This window comes from Hyperolius riggenbachi, chromosome 7 (genome assembly GCF_040937935.1).
Source record: "Hyperolius riggenbachi isolate aHypRig1 chromosome 7, aHypRig1.pri, whole genome shotgun sequence".
In the NCBI taxonomy this organism is placed as follows: Eukaryota; Metazoa; Chordata; class Amphibia; order Anura; family Hyperoliidae; genus Hyperolius; species Hyperolius riggenbachi.
Window position 1 is genome coordinate 160,291,824 of NC_090652.1, and position 21,638 is coordinate 160,313,461.

Genomic DNA, 21,638 nt, shown 5'->3' on the forward strand with positions numbered 1-21,638 from the left:
CTTTCCCTTTTTTACGAATGTTGTTGATCTTTACAAATGAATAAAGCTAAAACACAATTAACAGAGTTATGATACCCTTCTTCAGTTAAACCGTTAAGCAGAAAAAACAGTTTTTACATTTAAAACACTTTTTCAAAATTATTTTTTCGACATTCCTTTCTCCCACCAAGAACTAATAGTTCTGCCACCTAAAAAATAGTTCTGTTCTCTCCTTTATCCAGGGAACCTCAGTGGCGCCAATAAGTAGTCCTCCTTCACGCCACCAATGCACACACACACCCCTACACCTGTTTGCGATATTTCAGCTTCACTGATATTTATTTTTTGGGCCATTCTTGAGCCCTACTTGCTTTTTAACTTCCAGTCACATGAAAAAGAACTTTTCTGCACGTGACAAGATAGTTGAATGGGGTCCAGTGAAAAATGGCACGGGATAAATAACAGCGCACGAAGACTCCAGTAAAGTTAAGTTATTTAAAACACTGTTCAGCGGTTTATTCAACTGTGTTGCAGCTTACCCCTCCTGGAGGCTCCTGCCTGTAGTGAAGTCCCAGCATAGATCCAGCAGACTTAGCAGGATGATCAGCTCAGGCAAGTGCCTGTAGCCGTGATGATTACAGAGGCAGGACTGTGCCTGACCAGCTTGCACTGTGCTCCATATAATTTCTGGACAGGTGAGGAGTAATAACAGCACGGAACTATGGGGTTGTCAGCGCACAGTCCAGCCTCTGTAATCATCGCGGCTGCAGGCACTTGCCTGAGCCAAATATCGTGCAAAGTCTTCTGGCTCTATAGTGGGACAGACAGGAAGGGTAAGCGCAGTTTGAATAAAACACTAAATAACTTACAATGTAAGTTATTGTGTTGTACCATTTTTTTAACAGTTAAAACGCTGAATAGCGTTTTACAATTAATCTTAATGCGGCGCTATTATTATACACCCGGCACTATGCGCCATTTTTATCTGCTCCGAGTTGAATGAATGCAGCTTCACTTCACTGCCCATTTCCTTCAATGATCTTGTTTGATGACTTCTCACCCTGGGAATAAAGGAATATTAATTTCAGCTTGTGGCAGTTGTAAGAAATGAATATATTTTATGGCCACACAGGCTGCAAAACACAGCAACATAAAATATTGTTACTTTTTATCTCCTAGTTATGTAATTTACATTTGAAAGATTAATTGTTCCAGTTTCTAGGACATACATGGGTGACAGCTGTCTTATCAGTTATTTTATTGATTAGGCATCTAAAATGTGTCAGACCAAGGTTTTATGGCATTATTCGTCAATCACTCCTGAGCCACTATATACACAGCCTGTAACAATTGTATGTGGCGCCAAAAACTATTCTGGCATTTTACTAGGAGGGCTGCATTTGTTTTCATGAAAAGATGTCTAGGCTGAGAGAAATATCAATTTGGCTGAAGCGGATCACCTTCTAAATCAGTGGCAATTTTTTTGGTTGTGATTCTCTGATTTGAATACCCTCCAGGGAAGAATACAGGTTACATGTTCAAATTCATTGGCTAAGTGTTAGTCTCCCAGTGAGACTGTTGAATTTTAAAGCGTACCTGAAATTACATGTGACATGATGAGATAAACATATACTTATAGTGCTAGCGCTGCTAAGATATTATCTGAGGTCCCTCTCTATTTTCCAGTACAGCAAGAGTAAAATAAAAAAAATAAAAAAAAATAAAAAAAGGCTTGTTGGCAGCTTGAAATTCAGTCTGGTTTTCTGAAAAGTCAATAGAAGCTGAAAGGCTGATATCTGCCAGGGAGAGGACAGATAATGAGGTTTTACTGAAGTAAAGTTCAAATGGTTATTATTTCTGCTTCTTGTTCAGCTTAAACTGTGGATTCTAAACTGCAACTGTGACAGTCCGATGCAATCTTAAAAATTAAGTAATAAAAATGAGACTCTTTTCTGTATTGCTAATGTTCTCTTTATCATCCATACTACACATATAACTCATTGGGCTTGATTCACAAAGCCGTGCAAACTGTTTAGCATGGATGTGGCAGGCTGCTAAAAAAAGTTTAATGTTGTTGTTCTTGGTGGCTGCTCAAAATCTAAAAAGGGACTGCAGGCTTCCCTAGAAAAGCCACATACACATTTCTATATGTCCTCTGATTAAGTTTACTTTACATTTTATTTAAAAAGGAAATCTTGCAAATATACCGAAGAGACCTTGTAGTGAAAGGGATATGGAGGCTGTTATATTTATTTTCTTTTGAACAATGCATATTGCCTAGCTATTCTTCTGATGTGGTACAACTCATATTAAGGGCCCTTTCACATGGGCAGCTGACAAGTGGTGAAGTTACCGCCTGTCAGCTGCTCTCCGGCCGGGTGCTTGTTAGTGCCCAGTACAAGAGCTGTACAGGCTGACCAAATTGGAGTGAGATCTGAGTGCTGCCTCAACCATGCTCAGGCTCTACATGCTGCGTTCCTCCGCTGCCCAGTAATGCCACCATGTGTCAATGCTTGACATGCGTGGTGTTACAACCGCTGCAATTGGGCTGCATTTAAATTGCACTGGCGGGCGGCAAACGGTAAGCTGAACTGTTTGGCAAATGAGCAGTTCAGCCGCCCATCTGAAAGTAGCCTTACCCACTAATCCCAGAAAAATAATATATATCAAGCACTCTGACTAATATCGTACTGTACAACTCACCTGGGATTAGGAACAGGTCATGGAATTTAAAGTGGAATGCATTGAAGTCAATGGAGAAGACCAAATTTGTCAGAATGTGAACATTCTGCCTTTCCCACATCTGCCTGGGATTCAGATTCTGTTGTCCATACCTGCTATCCACACACACGTTTCAGGTGAGTAATTCAGGAAATCCTGAAACAAAAATAATTGGCAGGACAGCGAGTCAGTTGGCAGGAATTAAATATAGCAACCTCCCTCTTGCTACAGAGGCACTTTTGAATAGTTTTCAATATCCGAATTGCATCAGTGTTCTAGTCTAAATCTGCCAAGATTATGCCAAGCAGCAATTGTTAGCTGCCAAATATTTTATTGACAATGCTGAATCCCAATGGATTTTTCTTTGTAGTTCTGCAGGCTGTTACGACCCATGTAAGGATTGGAATCACAGTAACTAACAGAGGTGATCATCCTATTTTTTTTTCATGCTACTTCTGCGTGGTAAAAAAAGGCAGTTGTGCAATAATATCTTTATTTAACATTACACAAAAATGGGCACAACCAGCCTGGAGTTTCTCTTGACTGGTTTCCACTGTGTCACTCTTTGCACAGAGCCAAAAATGGCTGTGTGCAAGCTACAATAAAGTAGTCTAGAATTGAGGGGCTAGTACTATATGTACTATAAACCAGCACTCTTGGGTGCATGCTTTCAAAACAGATTGCTCTGCCATTTGTGGTTAGGTGTAAGCCAAAACTTATTTGATACAAATGTTATTGTATTGTATCTGATAATAATCTGAGAGGAAACTATCTGTTGGCCACATCAGCAGTGTATGGATAGCGTTAACATTTATTTCACTTATCTATCATGTTAAAAATTAACTCTGACACTACTGTGTTCATCAAAGATGGCAAGCTGCACACATAGGTGTATGGAAAACCCATGGACAGATAGTTATCTCCACAATACTAGATATCACCCCTGAGGGGAATGAAAACCTTAAAAAGTTTGCAAAATGTTCCCAACATAAAGGAAACAGATTCAGAACTATCAGCATACAGTTGTGTTCAAAATTATTCAACCCCCACTGAAATTGAGTGTTTTGGCCAGTTTGACATTGATTTTGATCATTTCAGTCATCTTGTTTATAATTAAATCAAAGATGCACTAGTAAGTCAGACAAATATAACATAACATTTATAATGAAATAACCACAAATGTATTTTCTGTGCTCACATCATTATCAGATTTATTCAACCCCCAAGTGACATTCATTCTTAGTACTTAGTACAACATAGATTAAACGTGAAGCATAGCTTGACACAATTGTCTTGCAGCGATCTACGGGTATCTTAGCCCATTCTTCATGGGCAAAAGCCTCCAGTTCAGTCACATTCTTAGGCTTGCGCGCTGCAACTTCTTTTCTCAATCAGATAAGTCTGGTGACTGCGATGGCCACTCCAAAATGTTCCAGCCTTTAATCTGCAACCATCCTCTAGTGGACTTGGAGGTATGCTTGGGATCATTGTCCTGTTGAAAGGTCCAACGTCTCCCAAGCCTCAGGTTTGTGACGGACTGCATCACATTTTCATCCAATATCTCCTGGTACTGAAGAGAATTCATGGTACCTTGTACACGCTGAAGCTTCCCTGTACCTGCAGAAGCAAAACAGCCCCAAAACATGGTTGACCCCCACCATGCTTTATAGTAGGCAAGGTGTTCTTTTCTTCATAGGCCTAATTTTGTTTCATCAGTCCACAGAACACTATCCCAAAACTTTAGTGGTTTGTCCACATGACTTTTGGCATACTGCAGTCGACTCTTCTTATTCTTTGGAGACAGCAAGGGGGTGCGCCTGGAAGTTCTGGCATGGAGGCCTTCATTACACAGTGTGCTCCTTATTGTCTGAGCTGAAACTTCAATACCCACATCTGACAAATCTTTTTTCAGTTCCTCAGCAGTCACACGGGGACTTCTCTCCACTTTGCGCTTCAGGCAGCGCACAGCAGTCGACGTCAGCATCTTCTTTCTGCCACGACCAGGTAGCATTTCAACAGTGCCCTTTGCCTTAAATTTGCGAATGATGCTTCCTATGGTGTCTCTTGGTATGTTTAACATCTTTGCAATCTTCTTATAGCCATTGCCCTTCCTGTGAAGAGAAATCACCTCTTCTCTTCCTGGACCATTCTCTTTACTTCACTATGTTTGTAAACACACCAGTAAATGTCTAGAAGGAGCTGAGGATCACAGTCATTTTAAATCTGCTTAATTGGTGCTTATTATGCTTGATTGCTGCTCGTTAACATCCACAGGTGTTTTCAATACCTGATCGAAAACACTTGAATGAACCTCTGTTCTTAAGATTGGTAATATTTAAGGGGTTAAATGTGTCAATGAAGAAATCACACAAAAAAACATTTAATACTGTATTACAAAAACAATTGATGTAATTTTAGTTGCATTTGGTTCTTTAAAAAGTCCTTGTAAGATTTCAATCTGAACACAATTACAAATGTACACTAAATTCCCTAAAACCCTTTACAGCATTGGGGGTTGAATAATTTTGAACACAACTGTACATTTGGCATTAGGAGCCCAAAGAAAACAATGCCAGGGCATGCGTTTCTGTAATAAATCTTTCCAGAGCCCTCTGTTCTGACCTTCAGAGAATCACCTAACTTAAGACACAGACTGGTTAACAGGAGTTGATTGATCTTGATTCTGATTATGACAGGATTACGGGGGGAGTAAAGCATGCAGAAGTAAACACTGCAGACTGTACAGTAACATAATACATGCCACAGTGACCTTTAACATCCCTGGGATCATACTGCTGCTTTTCTAGCAATGCAGTGTAGTGTTACTGTACAATGCAGATACTTTTACATCTTTTGTTTAAAATAACTTTTCGGCACCTTTCAATTGAAAAAGTAGCAAAATCTGTGCTAGTAGTATTTTCTAGCTTGTTGGTGGCTTTAAAGAGTACTCAAGGCGGACTGAGTTTAGATTATAGGACAGAGAGGCATGTTCTCTGCCAATGACATGCCTCTGTGTCCTGCTGGTGCTGCTGTCAGTTCCCCCTGGGCTCTGCTGTTCCCACTCAAAGCTAGTGACAAGCACAACAATCTAATTGTCGCTAGCCTCCTTTTGCTTTGGCAGCCATCAATCACCTGTTCCCCCGACTTGAGCAAATTGCTCCCCTGCCTCCGTAATCTCACCCCCCACCTCCTCCAATCACCAGCTAAGCCGTGACCCAGGAAGTACTTTCGGGTTGCGGCCATCTTGGATTCTTATGCCAGTGATCGGAAGATGAACGGACTGCGGGGGATGAATGGGGCCACGGAGAGAGAGCCATGGAGCGGCGCAGATTCATCCAGGAGGAGGCACAGAGCAGGTAGTATGGGTTTTTGTAGGTTTTTTTTATGCCGCCTCGGGTTCTCTTTAAAAGCAGTTTTTGACATGGGAAAATATCACCTAGGAGAAAACTTAGGAGAGAAAGTGAACTCAATAATGGCCCTTATTCAATTCCCCTTTTCTCCTAAGTTTTCTTTTAGGAGCTAATTTTCATCTACTGTTTAAAACAACTTTTCAGCATTCTGCAATTGAAAAGTACCAAAAGTATGTAAAACATGATTCATTTTCTTGCTTGCTGGTCGCTTAAGAGGCATTTTATTGATAAAGTCTGAAAATATCATGAAGGAGAAAAAGTGAATTGAATATGGGCCAATGTCTCTTACATTGAAGCGCATATGATGCTTGCGACTTTCTGCATGCACAATGCTATATTTGCAATTTTTGTTTCCAATTTGTATGAACTTTTGTGCAATTTTTTTAAATTACATTGCAAAATTGCGCATTGGGTTTTTTCCATGAATACCAGTGAAGTTAATTTACATCCTTCAAAATCGCATGCAAATTTTCATGCAAAGTGTGCATTTTTACGTGAGGTTTCTGTTTCCATTGGCTTGCATTAAAACATGAGTCATGCTGAAAAAAAGCAGACCTGCAATCGGAATGTAAAATGTTGCGAGCATTATAGAAAAATCATGAATGCAAATTTACATATGAACACATGAATACAGTACACTGCAAGGCCATTGAAATCATTACATGTGTGCTAATCATGTTTTTGGAAATTACTTGTATAGAGAATAACTGGAGCTAGCTCTGACAAGGACCAGTTACTAATATGTGTAAGTGTGTACATACCATAAGCAAAAAATGTGCTCCATAAGCCCCATATAGTTACAGTACTGTAATAAATGTGTTTATTATATGACTTCTCCTACATGATTAAGAACAATTAAAATCCATTACATTTCATAATGGGGGTTTCCGTCCACCCACATCAATTATATAGTAACTACCCATCCGTCCCGTTACAATAACGTGCACTAATTTGATGCTTAACTAAATAGTCTGGGTTAGTACAAGACATGTAGGACTAGATAATTCCACCTTCACTGCTTCTAATCAATCTTCCCTCTCTTCCTCCCCGTCCACCCCTCCCTTCCACTTAAGCTAGGTGTACACCACTGTAATGGACCTTCTCGGCTGAGAACATAACGCGTGTAGAGTTGACCCCTGAAGTCAGATCAGTCACCCCATCCACTGAAAGCCACTCTGACATGTGTAGTGCTTGTCCCTGCCCTGCCTCCATAGCAACAGACTGTAAGACAGCAACGTGTCTGTACAGCGCTCAAACTGTCACCCAAGAGATTGAGTCCCGATCTCTGCAGGAAACAGTAGTCGAGCGTGTGTACCCAGCTTTAGAATTCCTTGTGTAGCAGGTTCTCCGCTGTCTTTTTTTTCCATCTCATACTTACATTCTTGCAGTCAGAATGTGCTTTTTTTACATTATGTAAAAGTTTAGAAGTTCAGTCTGTACGCTATGAACCTGAGGACAGGAATCACTTGCAAAACTAAACTTCTTTCCTTAAGAAGCCACTCTTCGTTTAAATATGTGGAGTACTCGAGCAGTTTTTTGTTTTGTTTTGTTTTTTAATTGCTCTTACAAATTTTCCCAGAAAAAACAAGCTGACTGAATTTATAAACCTCTCAAACTCTATCCAAAACTAATGATAAAAAGTTTTGCATGAACAGGATACTGAAAGTGATGCACAGGAAGGGATATGTCTTTGCAAAGGGTTCTGATTTAATTCACAGTCTTAAGTGTTGCAAAATGGATGGAGATTAATAAAATTCATTTTGCTTCCGTACAGTATGTTCTAAGAATTATCTTGGGAGGTCTGAATGCGTATCTTTTCTGGGTGGTGGAACAGCTTGGTTGTCTCTAGTTAACTCAGCAGTACATCTTATTGAGTCCCCGTTGTTCTAGTATAAGTAGGTGCATTGAATCAGTGCTTTTTTCTTTTTGCATTTTATTCAGCACAATCACTTTAAATTTGCTTCCCATAATTATCCGTGACAGCAGACGATAATGGCATATTTATTTTCTCTCTGTGGTGCTTCAGTGTTTATTATTTATTAGTTTGTCCTGATATGTCTCTTATATATGAATAATATGATGTTCTGTTATTTCTTTTTGGGGGCTTTGGAAGCAGTTCTTTTCCATTCATAATGGCCTAATTTGCTAAAGCGTAATTTATATCTAGTGTGTTTTGTTAAATGTAATTAAGTGATTTTTGAATATTCAGCAAGAGGTCTGTAGTGTTTGTTTACTTAAATAATTGTTTCTTTTCATATTTTGTAAATGATGCTGTCTTCATAATTTAGTTTCCATTTCTTTGTGTATTTAATGTATTATATTTTGTTTGTAAATTTCAACCCTACTAAGGATGTTTTGTATTTCCAGCTTTGAAAAAACAGAAAATGTATGCTATGTATTTTATTTGTCCAAGTGATGGACTGGAGGCCATATTTCATTCCAAGGTCGATAGTTATGTGGACCTTCTCACTCAGTATTGCTCACCTGTGTGTGTGAAGCTTTTAGCATTTTATGGGTAATGCACCTCACAGGTCAAATTAGTGTTAGGGCGGAGATCTGGAGACTAGCTGCCCCCGCTACCACATTACAATGTATAACTAAAGGTCTCCTCCTAGTATAGGGTAGATAGAAAATTTGGGTCAGCCCGTGGATACATTGGAACTGCAGATCTGGACACCACCTGTGTATTTTAATTGGCTGACTGTCTGTGCTCTACAGATCAGATTAATTGCCGGTGCTGTTTGGTGAGTTATCATTGCCTTCTCATGTGTTTTCACATGTAATGATGTATAAGAAATTATTCTGAAAATTACAGTGCACTGCATCTAGAAGGCACTAGTTGGAGCTAGCAAATCGCTGAACAATTCACATTGGGCCTTTTGAAAACCTGTATTGATGCTCAACAAGCAGAGAACAATTGGAAGCAATTCGACACCATTGTTAGCCTCCTCAGGTGTGAGAAGCATTGTTTGGCAAAAGGCAAACCATGTATTGCAGCATAAGTACCTTGTCCCATTTGTGGGACATGGTGGTGGAATGGGAGTATTATGGTTTGGATCTGCTTTGCTGCTTCTGAGCTAAGATGACTTTATTATGGTACGAAATGCACTTACAAAATAAGAAGTTTGTAAATACATGCAAAAAGTAATGGTAGTGAAGCCTAGCAGCGTGGCTGGATAGTGTACTGGTTAAGGGCTCTGCCTCTGACACGAGAGACCAGAGTTCGAATATCGGTTCCTCCTGTTCAGTAAACCAGCACCTATTCAGTAGGAAGCCTTGGGCAAGACTCACTAACACTGCTACTGCCTATAGAGAGCTTCATAGTGGCTGCAGCTCTAGTGCTTTGAGTCCGCCAGGAGAAAAGCGTGATATAAATGTTCTGTGTCTGTCAGCAGTCCGTGTCAGCCAGATAAATGTGAGGGTAGCTTAGCAAACAATCACAACATATTTCTCACTATTCTAACTAACATACACATCAATCATACTAATTGAGCCTGTATTTGTCCCTAGACATTATTTTAAATGTTGCAAGCTAAATACTTTCAGTGTTCTCCCCAGAATGTTTTTCAGCCGGGTGGCATGAAAAACTAGCTGGTGGGGAAGTAAGGGCCCTTTTCCACTAGGAAGCGTGATCACAATCGCGCTGCGATCACACAACCTATAATTTCCACTACCTGTGATTGTGCCGTATAGCTAGTGGGAACAGAGCATGATCGCCCACCAATTGCGATTCTGAAAAAATGACACGTTAGTGGGAAATGAGCACTGCGATTAACATGTTATCGTGGTGCTCATTGTGATCAGAAAAACTGCTGCGATCTGCTTTCTAAAGCAGATCGCAGCTAGTGGAAAAGGGCCCTAAGGCCCATGCTGGGTGTAAAGGGAAAGTTACACCTAAGTGGGGTGTGTGGGTAAGTAGGTCAGGCTGGGGGCTAGTGGGGTAGGTGGGTAGGTAGTCAGGCTAGAGGGGTGGGTGGGTCGGTGGTACGGCTAGTGGGGTAGGTGGGTAGGTAGTCAGGCTAGTGGGGTGGATGGGTAGGTGGTCAAGCTGGTGGCTAGTGGGTAAGGTGGTCAGGCTGGTGGGTGGGTAGGTGGTCAGGCTAGTGGAGTGGGTCAGGCCAGAAGCTAGTGGCTGGTTGGGACGGTGGCTCAGATTGGAGTCTGGCCACTGGTGGGGAGGGTTTGCACCTCACCTTGGGGATGCCCGCTCAGTAGATACAGAGGGGGGAGGGGCCTCTGCATTGCACGCAATGAAGCTTCTATCCAGCTCCTCGGGCGGTAGATACAGTCACTGGCTCTGGGCTCTCTCAGACACTAAAGCACCAGCCAGCCACCTGATCCCCGCTGTCTTCCCTGTGCAATGTCGCACACAACAAAATAGTAAGCAGTATGTGCGGCAGTGCAGAGAGGAGACCGCTTAATCAGGTGGGTGGCTGGTGCTCTAGTGTCTGAGACAGCCCAGAGCCAGTGACTGTATCTACCGCCCAAGGAGCTGGATAGAAGCTTCATTGCTCGCAATGCCGAACCGCCAAGTCCCCTCCCCGCCGATAGCGCCACCTACAACCTGCCCAGCCAGGGAGAAGTTGGATTGAATCTTTATTGCTCGCAATGCCGAGCCGCCGACTCCCCTCCCCGCCAATAGCGCCACCTACAACCCGCCCAGCCAGCGTATGACAGAGGAGCGCTCCTGCAGTGTTCAGCGACGGTTTTCGATATTGAGCGAGAGCCGTGCACTGATTGACAGCAATGGAGCGCTCCTTTCTGCATTTTAACAGCACCGAGGGTTTGGCAGCCAGGCAGAATTTCAAATCACCCGGGCGGCCGCCCACCTAATTGGGCCTGGGGAGAGCAATGACTTTTCAATGGTGTGTTTAAAGTCTTGTGTCAATGCAAGTTTGTAATTTGCTTTATCTATTTTACAATGCTTTATCTATTTTACATTGCTAAATAATATGGTGAAGATAATAATCATTGTATTGTCTTGTTTCTTAGGGATTGTTGTACTAACTGGAGGAATTGCCTTACTTTGTGTCCTGTGTGGACTTGTGATTCTGTCTTTCGGGGTATCTGGAGTCCTCAGTGTTTGTTACTTTGCCATATCTAGTGTTTTAAACTACATGCACTCATCCAGGTAATCCTTTTCTCTACTACCAAATTTATTTTTTAATGTTATTCATTTAGATTGCTTCTGTTTGTGTGGTGCTGCTGATTAAATGTTCCTATATCTCTTACTAAGATATTTTATTAGTAAGCAGTAAGATTTTAGAAAGTCTAATTTTACATATGGAAAAATCATCCTTTCTCCATGGGGGATTGACAAAATATTTGAGTGGTACGGAAGCAGTTGAGGCATGAATGGACTAAATCACCAGTTTGATTTGAGCCGGGGAAATATATCCAATTTCTCTCCAAAATGAGAATAGAGGATTGTTGAAATATTATGCCTCAGCAAACCCCAGAGATCTTCCACAGATTAGATTCTAGTACAGCCACCTAACAGACATCAGAGGTGGCTGCCTTCATACTAATGAGATAAGGGATTTACCTCTCCAAATTGATTTCTCCTATGGATGAACTTACAGTATGCCTGAAAGAACACGCTATATATATATATATATATATATATATATATATATATATATATATATATATATATTACCGGTAATAAGACTGTCATTTGAAATTATAAACATCCCGACTTCCTGAGCTAAAACTAAAGTTCACCCTTGGTTTACACAGAATACAGGAGATAGGAGATTTTAATTAAAAAGAAATATGCACTTGTTTGGTTTCCTTACGAAAACAGTGTGCCCGCACAAGATGTAATCAGCTTTATAGTAACTGTGTATGACTCACTCTGTACCCTTTTAGTTTCCTTTTTTTTTTTTTTTAAACTTGAAGGATTTTTTATTTCATATTGAAAATCTATAATTCACTTATGACAGTCAGCTAGATCATAAAGTGAGGTTTAAAGAGGACTTTTAATCCAGGATTGAACTTCATCCCAATCAGTAGCCAATACCCACCTTTTCCACAATAAATCATTTCCAAAATGTGTGAATACCAATGCCCAAGTTTGTGTTTTTGTTTTTTTTTTTGAAAACCAAAGACCTGCAAAATTTTGTATGCCTGTCCAGATTTACACAGATCTTTCGCAAAATGAAACTTTTGTGACATGCCATTAAATTAACAGGAGTGCATGTATATAAATACTACATAATGTTCAAAATTCTCACCAAATTAAATAGAAGGGGCTATGGGGAAGTAGTAAATAAGAAATCTGCCTAAATTTAAAACCGCACTCTTTTCTACAATATAGCAAGAATGGAAAATGGGCTCTGAAATGTAAAGAGCTTTATTAACCAGCCTGGCGGTATGGACGAGCTCAGCTCAACCATTACCGCCGGAGGCTGCTGCTCAAGCCCTGCTGGGCCGATTCTCATCAAATAAAAAGGAGCACACGCAGCCGGCACTTTGCCAGCCGCGTGTGCTACCTGATCGCCGAAAGAGGGTCCCCCCAGCTGCCCGAGCCCAGCGCAGCCGGACCAAACCGTTCCGGCCAGCGCTAAGGGCTGGATCGGAGGCAGCTGACGTCAGGACGTCGGCTGACGTCCATGACGTCACTCCGCTCGTCGCCATGGTGTCGAGGAAAGCAAAACGCCCTTCTTGTTACTTCTGATTGCCGGAGGCGATCAGAAGTATGCATTAGGACCGCCCTCTAGTGGGCTTTCATGCAGCCAACTTTCAGTTGGCTGCATGCAATAGGTTTTTTTTTTTTATTAAAAAAAAAAGTCCGGTTGCCAGCCTGGCGATCTTAATAGAACGCCAGGCTTGTTAATAATCCATATTTAATCTTAGAATGCCCCTAATATTATTGCTAAGTATGTACAGTGTGTGGACACAGCTGACATACTGTAAGTAGAGCAGTAGTGAGTTTATACAGTATATATACTTTTCTGAGCTCCTGTTGCAGTTATACAAGTGTTCTTTAGTATTGCCCTCCCATTTCCTCCTCCTCTAAAGGGGAGTGTATGAGGAGAGGAAGAGGAGGGAATGGGAGGGGAATATGCGGGAATCGCTGCAAGCCTGACTCTTCCTGTCTGAAAATGTGACTTTAGCCACAAGTTAATGTTTTCTCAAGGAGTGATTACGGAGACAGGGGGAACAAAAGCAATGGACAGAAGGTATGTGGATCCAGCATGAACATACCTCTGTGCTTGCCTTGGGTCAGGCGTGCTTTAAAGATGCAGAATTTTACTTTACATCATTAATGATCTTTTATGAATTGGCATGTGAAATGTTCATTACTTGGCTCTTGGTAAACTACAGAAATCTCTAAAGTGTCTTCAACAGTTCAGGAGATTGTACCGTTGTATGCAGCTGTCCACGTAAGCAGTTTATGAATGATCAATTTTATGTTTTGTACAATACACTTTGAATTAGCCTTTTGTCAGTGTTCTCTATTGCAACGTCAAGAATATAGCAGTATTCTTGTAAATATTAAAGCAACTTAATAAAGGTAATTATAGAGGTTTGTAGTTAGTGTGTAAAGGGTAACGGGTGAAGTTTTAATAATTAGATGTGACAGGTGCATTTGTTATCCAGGAGTAGAGATGAGAGTGTAGATGGAGAGAAAGTGATATGAAGATTACCCTTTGGATTAAATATTTATTTTCCCTCAGATTCTTTCTTTTTGTCACTTATCTTCTGACACCTCAGGACAAGCACCAGCTAAGACATAAAGGAGAGCTCTGGGCTACTCACACCGGAAATGTCTGTGATTGAGTCTCATTGAAATTACGGTTGTTAGTTGCACTTACCTGCAGACCTGCAATAACCGAGATACCCTGATAAAACTATTATGCATTGTGATGGTCCATACTCAACCCTAGTAGTGACATGTTACAAAGGATGACTATGGTAGAGACCCTATAACTCCTGCCCTGCAAAGAGTGGTCTGTTGATAGTCTTTGCAGAATCCAGATGACTGCTGCAGTACTGCTTAATTTGTAATCACTCACATTACCAGGTAGAAAAGCAAGCCAGCTATGTAATTTTGGTTTTAATTTTCGAAGGGTCTGGATTCTGCACCAGCTAACAGAGCAGGTACCGGTATAGAACAGTCTCCATAGCATGCTGGCTGTCTCATGCTTCTATCTTACAGCACATTTCTGCTTGGAAGCTGACAAGTGTGGAGCGGTTCTGGATGTAAGCCTGGCTTCAGGGGCGTAAAGAGATAATTTGCCTATTCAGTAGTGAGGCATTGTGGAAGACCACAATCGCTCAATTAAAGCTGAATTATCGCAAATACCTTCTGTTTTAAGAAGGCAATCTACACTGAGTGTTAGCTTTTTAGTAGGAGGGCTTTTCAGTCTCTTTTAGTCGCCTATACTTTCTTAGGGCCTGAGCCCACTAACGCATTTGTGTCAGCTTCTGTCCACTTTTCAGCATCTGTTACATTGATGTGTAACTGAAAACCGGACACAACTGCGTTAGTGGGCTCAGGCCCTCAGTAGTTTGGGGTCACCCTGAGCTGATTGGGTATTCTGTTGCTGATGCAGAGTAACCTTAACAGTGTTCCACTGTTGCATGTCTGCATATACTGTTCGTACAACTAATAACTACGTTTAATGGAACTGTACACACATATTTTGCAGGCCTGGTCTGAGTGACCTTTGAAGGTGCGCATCAGTGGTACAATCTTGATTGTACAATCTTCGCAAATCTATGAAATAGAACATTAAACCGAGGGAATATACTTTGAATGATACATTAGGTAGTCCTTCATATTACATAGAAGTGGTAAGTTAGTATAATCATCAGTTTATCATTAATGGACAATTTTAGTTTCTCAGAGCTTTATCTGTGGGCACACTCACATTGACCACTATATAACCGTGTTCAGCAGTCTACATAATAAGGATGATGGAACACAAGAAATGGAGGTGTTAGATGCTTACTTACTGTACCCAGGCTAGAACAGTTTGTTTCCATAGATATGGAGCTGGTTAGAGGTGGGAATGGATGCATATATCTCTCCCTCTCTCTCCCGGTTTGCACCCCATAGCATGTAACAGTGCATATGTAGGCTTAAAACTGACGTCATGCCTATCTGAGCCGCTATCTCTGCACCCACCTCTGGGATTATATTGCAAAAATACTTTGTTTCACAATATAAAAATCTAACGTCAAGCTGCAAGATGTCAGCATCAGTTGCATCTGCACTGCTGCTTCCATAAAGTGAACGTGTACTGGCCTGGGAACAAAAAGTTTAATACTTACCTAGGTAGAGGGGAGCCTCTGAATAGTTCCTGTGTCCTCCTCGATACCGCTGCCTCAGGCCTGGACTGTCTGACAGTTTGCTTCCGCCGTCCCCTCAGTGAAAAAGCATGTCTGTAATATACCTGTGCGAGTGTGGCCGCGTCTGCGCAGTAGCACAGAGCAACTTGTGGGTGATCGGCTTTGGCTTACTGCATAGACAATATGGCTGTGTTCATTCATGAAGTGGCCACAAAAATGTTGGATTTATGTTCAGAGTGTCCAAGCAGGGCAATGGCGGGGTGGAGGAACACATAGGAAGCCTCTGGACTAGCCAGAAGCTTCCCTCTACTTATGTGAGCATCTAATTATTGTTCCCTGGTCAGTTCAGGTTCACTTTAAGCTGCCCCCCTTTGTCTCCTGTTTTCTCTGTGTCAGCTGTGTAACGCCATCACTGGTTGGAGTCAACTGGGATCCCTGCTCAAGCCAAGCTTCCTAGTGACTGACAGTCTATGCAGGGTCTGTCTCCCTCTGACATAACATCACACTTGTCACCGCCAACCACTGGGTCTTCTGTAGAAGAAAAGAAAAAGAAAGGATACTGCCGTATGCAAAGCACTCCAGGTGACTGCAGACAGCTTGCCGCCCAAGTTTTAGAAAATAAGGGTTTTGCAACTTAATTGTTAATGCTATATTTATTTATTTTTATAAATACATTTCCTGGAATAAAAACTGTGTATGAGCTAGGGCTTGTAGGTATACACTACAAGGTTATTTAACTTGACATGGGTAGGTGAGGAAGCTGTCTGAAATTGTGGCAGTTAATGCATTCTTTCCTTCCTCATCTTTGTTACGGTGGATGAAAAGACTTTCTGTGTGTCCCAGTCTTTCAGTACTGGTAACATCTGACCTTCGCAAACTGAGTGACAATAGACAGGAGTGCCAGCATGGCAATAGCTTATGTTCTATCCTGTTATATTACTCCTTGTGTGATATCATTTATGAGAGATTCTGCTACATGGAAAAGAAGTGTTACATGGAACGCCTACTGTGTTCTAAGTGTCTTTGATTGTTAAGGATGTTAATAAGATGTCTGCCTGTTATTTTGATCTATCTTTGAAAGACTCCTGGCATGGTTTAGAAATGGGAAATTTGGACTATTGATAGTTGAGTTACATGATAAGTGTAGAAAGCTGAGTACACAATTTGAACTTTTGATTGTATCAGTGGCTATGGGAATACATAAAGGGTATAGCAAAACTGAACATACATGTTTCTTAGTTTTCCCACTCAACAACTTTAAAGGCAAACATTAAAGGCTATGTCAAACAAAAGTGTATATTTTTACATTCATATTTACACCTCCATAAAAGATGTACATTGTCCCAGAGTAAACACAATGTTATTTGTTTTACATCCTATGTAGCTGTTGCTTACTGTACGCATTATGATCCACCAATTCAGAACCTCTTACCAACAGGTTTTGTACTAGTCCATCTCCTCATGGAGTATTATTACCCTTGCCTTCTCTAGTCAATTGTTGTTTTTGGTCTTTAAATTAAGTGCATTGGTTTTGTTAGCTGCAGGTTACTCAAATTGCAGTTTGGGTTTGTGTAACCCACATTGTTTGCAATTAGGTGTGGGTAGAGAAAAGCAGTGTAAGACATCAGATCAGTCCTATACGGTTTCAGATTTTATTTAATTTTTTTTACAATCAGATTTTATAGATTTTTATTTAAAAAGCTGCATAATACATTAACAATATTTACAACTAATGTCCGTGTAATACAGAATCATGAAAAAATGTTCCTTGATGGCTTCACAGGTAACGTCAGAGAGAAAAGTAGGTTATCAAATGTAATACAAATTTTTAGTGTATACATCAAATCCATTGTAGCAATGTAAAAGGGTATGAGGAAGGGGTGGTAGATATGGTTTCTGCGGAGGTGGGGGGTAACAAGAAGGTACTGAAGGGGAGGGTAAGATGGGCAGGGGAGCCTCTAGCCATTTTGTCACTCCAGGCAAGAAAACCTGTGAAAAATAATCATAATGTGGGAAGCATTTCACCAGAAAATAATTGGCACCTGAAAAAAAAAAATATCTACTCACCTGCAGAAGACTCCTCTCCCGGCGCGCAGCTCCCCTGATGATCTTACTGCAGCCAGCCGCTGCGAAAGGCACCTGAAGCCCTGTACAGTCCTGGCCAAAAGTTTTGAGACTGTCAAAAATATTGGAAATTAGAAAAGTTGGTGCTTAAGTTTTTATAATAGCAATTTGCATATACAGGTAGTCCCCGACTTACGAACGCCCGACTTACGAACGACCCGGCAATATGAACGGCATGGATTCTCTGTAAAATGTAGAGAACCGAGAGCCCAATATAGTGTAGTATGTTAAAACATAAACGAAGTAAGGCAAATCAGTGAGAAGAATATACTCACAAACGTGGGTTACCACACAGGCAACCACTGTATAAGCAGGTGAGGAGAGTAGACCTGTCCTCACTCAGGGCTAAGAAGTCGCTCTCTGTAGATGAGAAAAAGGGGTAGATCACCCCTCCACCAGGGGTGGACACGATTTTGCAGTAGGAGAACAGAGGCGCCAGCAGAATATAAGTGGATAAAACCTTTAAAATTTGCTAGGAGGAAGTGGTGGACTTACCTCCATAAAGCAGACACGAACTGTCTGTCTTTCAGCAATAGCAGGTGTAGCGCCTCACTCAGATTCTCTGTTTCCATGGTTAAAAAATTTTTTTTTCAAATTGGACTTGTCATTTTTGAGAAAATCGATTTTAAAAACATTAAAGAAAAAATGGCAGAGGTGACACAGGGGGACACTGGAGGCACATAGGAGGTACAGGGGACAGAGATGGCACAATGTCCCGACTTAAGAACAGATTCAGGTTAAGAACGAACCTACAGTCCCTATCTTGTTGGTTAACCGGGGACTACCTGTACTCCAGGATGTTATGAAGTGTGTTCAGATTAATTGCATAGTCCTTCTTTGCCATGGAAATCCACTGAATCCCCAAAAAACCTTTCTACTGCATTTCATTGCTGTCATTAAGGGACCTGCTGAGATCATTTCAGTAATTGTCTTGCTAACTCAGGTGAGAATGTTGATGAGCACAAGGCTGGAATTCATTATGTCAGGCTGATTGGGTTAGAATAGCAGACTTGACATGTTAAAAGGAGGGTGATGCTTGAAATCATTGATCTTCCATTTTTAACCATGATGACCAGCAAAGAAACGCATGCAGCGATCATTGCATTGAATAAAAATGGCTTCACAGGCAAGGATGTTGTGCCTACTAAGATTGCACATAAATCAACAATTTATAAGATCATCAAGAACTTCAAGGAAAGAGGTTCAATTCTTGTTAAGAAGGCTTCAGGGCGTCCAAGACAGTCCAGCAAGCGCCAGGATCGTCTCCTAAAGAGGATTCAGAGTGCAACAAGTGCAGAGGTTGCTCAGGAATGGCAGTAGGCAGGTGTGAGCACATCTACACGCACAGTGAGGCGAAGACTTTTGGAAGATGGCCTGGTGTCAAGAAGGGCAGCAAAGAAGCCACTTCTCTCCCAAAAAAACAACAGGGACAAATTGATCGTCTGCAGAAAGTATGGTGAATGGACTGCTGAGGACTGGGGCAAAGTCTTATTCTCCGATGAAGCCCCTTTCTGATTGTTTGGGGCATCTGGAAAAAGGCTTGTCAGGAGAAGAAAAGGTGAGCGCTACCATCAGTCCTGTCATGCCAACAGTAAAGCATCCTGAGACCATTCATGTGTGGGGTTGCTTCTCATCCAAGGGAGTGGGCTCACTCACAATTTTGCCAAAAAAACACAGCCATGAATAAAGAATAGTACTAAAACACCATCCAACAGCAACTTCTTCCACCAATCCAACAACAGTTTGGTGAAGAACAATGCATTTTCCAGCACGATGGAGCACCGTGTCATAAGGCAAAAGTGATAACTGAGTGGCTTGGTGACCAAAACGTTGACATTTTGGGTCCATGGCCTGGAAACTCCCAAGATCTATTTCCATTGAGAACTTGTGGTCATTCCTCAAGAGGTGGGTGGACAAACAAAAACCAACTCATTCTGAGAAACTCAAAGAAGTGATTATGAAAGAATGGGTTGCTATCAGTCAGGATTTGGCCCAGAAGTTGATTGAGAGCATGCCCAGTTAAATTGCAGAGGTCCTGAAAAAGAAGGGCCAACACTGCAAATACTGACCCTTTGCATAAATCTCATGTAATTGTCAATAAAAGCCTTTGAAACATATGAAGTGCTTATAATTATATTTCAGTACATCACATAAAAAAACACTTAAAAGCAGAGGGGGATGTTAGGGTGGACTCACCTCTATCTTACAAAAAAGAAAACTCACTTAAATCTCGATAAAACAGAATTGACAAATAATTTATTCAACTCCACAAATGCGACGCGTTTTGCAGGCGTGACTACGCTTCCTCAGGCAAAAATGGAAGCACAACTCAGTGGGTCAAACAATAGGTTTGAGCGCCTCTGTGTACTAAGCATTTGTGGAGTTTAATAAATTATTTGTCACTTCTGTTTTATCGAGACTTAAGTGAGTTTTCTTTTTTTGTAAGAGGGAGGTAAGTCCACCCTAACATCCCCCTCTGCTTTTAAGCGTTTTTTAAAACGTTTTACTCTACTCTGGCGCCTCTGTATACCGAGTTTTTGCTGATCTTCTAGTCCACCCTGGGTGGAGAGGTGCATCCCCCATCTACTATCTACAGAGAGCGACTTCTTAACCAGAGTGGGGTCAGGTACTAATGCTCCCCACCTGCATTTAAAGTGGTTGCCTGATGGTAACCCGTGTTTGTGAGTATAAACACATAAAATTGTATTTAACTCTTCATTTTACCTGACAATACTGCACTATATTGGTCTCTCGATTCTCTTCTTGTTTTTAAGCTCACCCACACTTATTCTCATTAAAATCCTCTTAAAATTAGTTTTTTTTTGTTATGTATGACAAGTAAATGAAAAGGCCCAAAGTGTTAATAAGTACGAAATGGCTTGCATTCATAATAATAGAAATATACTCATTATACACAGACATGTGAGGCGGGAGTGGGTGAGAGGGGAAAGAATCCTTGTTTATTTTGCATTATCTCCCAAGCTATTCAACACTAATCTCTGTTATTTCTTTCTAATCCTCCTCTTGTTCACAGAGCTGTTTTAAAAACCCACACACCCACCTGTGTACTGTATTCAGGCAAAGCACATTTGTTCACAGTTTCATTTCTACCCTATTGGCTATGTGGCATTTAATGTGATATTAGCTTGTCAAGGTAAACACAGTGTGATGCTTTATAGCTGAGACGGGATCCAGGAACCTCTGCTCAGTAGTGTGTCACTCTCTTTTGACCAACCTGTATCACAATAGTGAAAAATGCTTTGCAAAATAAATCCTCACATTTTCATTTACTTTCGCTCGGCGGGAGGCCTTTGTCACGTCAAGGCTTGCTTGAACGATATTCTTAGCTGTGAGTATCACAGAATGTAAAGTTGCCGAATCTGTCCTCTGAGCTGTGTACATAGTGCAGTTACTGCATGGTTGAGATCATAAGATAAATTGTAAAAATAAAAAGCAAAGGGTTATTGCATTTTAATTTTTTTTTATTACAGTAGCCATATACAGATAGGGAGGGCACCCATGTTTTAGTGAGGAGGGATTAACGGGAAAAAACGCCACACTCACTGAAAAATGCAAGAAAATGTTTTTTGTCTTTTTTTTAAAGTAATTTGAATCAAAATACAAAGTACTTTACTCCGAATTTAAAAGAAATATATATATATATATATATATATATATATATATATATATATATATATATATATATATATATATACATACATACATATATGCGTCTAAAGGTACATACACACGTCTGATTTTTCCAAACAACCGGTCGTTCGGATGTACAAACGGTCGTTCAGCTGATAAGGCTGGTTTTGACGGGGCCGGTTGTTTGGAAAAATCAGACGTGTGTATGTACCTTAAGAACGTCTCTCCTCTCCTCTGAACTGCGAATGTAATCTGCTCTTGGATTTTGCATCCTCCCTGAGACTGGTACTCAGGTGAGCAAGAAGGTCCAATACAGGATTTGCTCTTCTCCCTGAGAGGTGTGATCAGGTGGAAAATATAATCACACATCACACCTCCCTTGAGAAAGCGTGGATACGTCCTGCAGCTAGATACGGAGCACTCTGCTGCCTTCCCGGAGCCCGCCGCACCCCG

At 41.1% G+C, this 21,638-nt stretch overlaps 1 protein-coding gene across 5 annotated transcripts in view; it reads left to right on the top strand.

The window, feature by feature from the left end:
• LDAF1 (lipid droplet assembly factor 1) overlaps positions 1-21,638 on the top strand; it is a 244,229-nt gene that overhangs the window by 182,871 nt on the left and 39,720 nt on the right. For 4 of the 5 annotated variants that reach the window (XM_068246863.1, XM_068246865.1, XM_068246866.1 and 1 more), the window contains one exon: positions 11,103-11,241. In XM_068246863.1, coding sequence (XP_068102964.1) covers positions 11,103-11,241 — 139 coding nt within the window. Of the gene's footprint in view, positions 1-11,102; positions 11,242-15,806; positions 15,965-21,638 lie in introns of those variants that run through there. The other variant, XM_068246864.1, reaches the window with a different exon arrangement.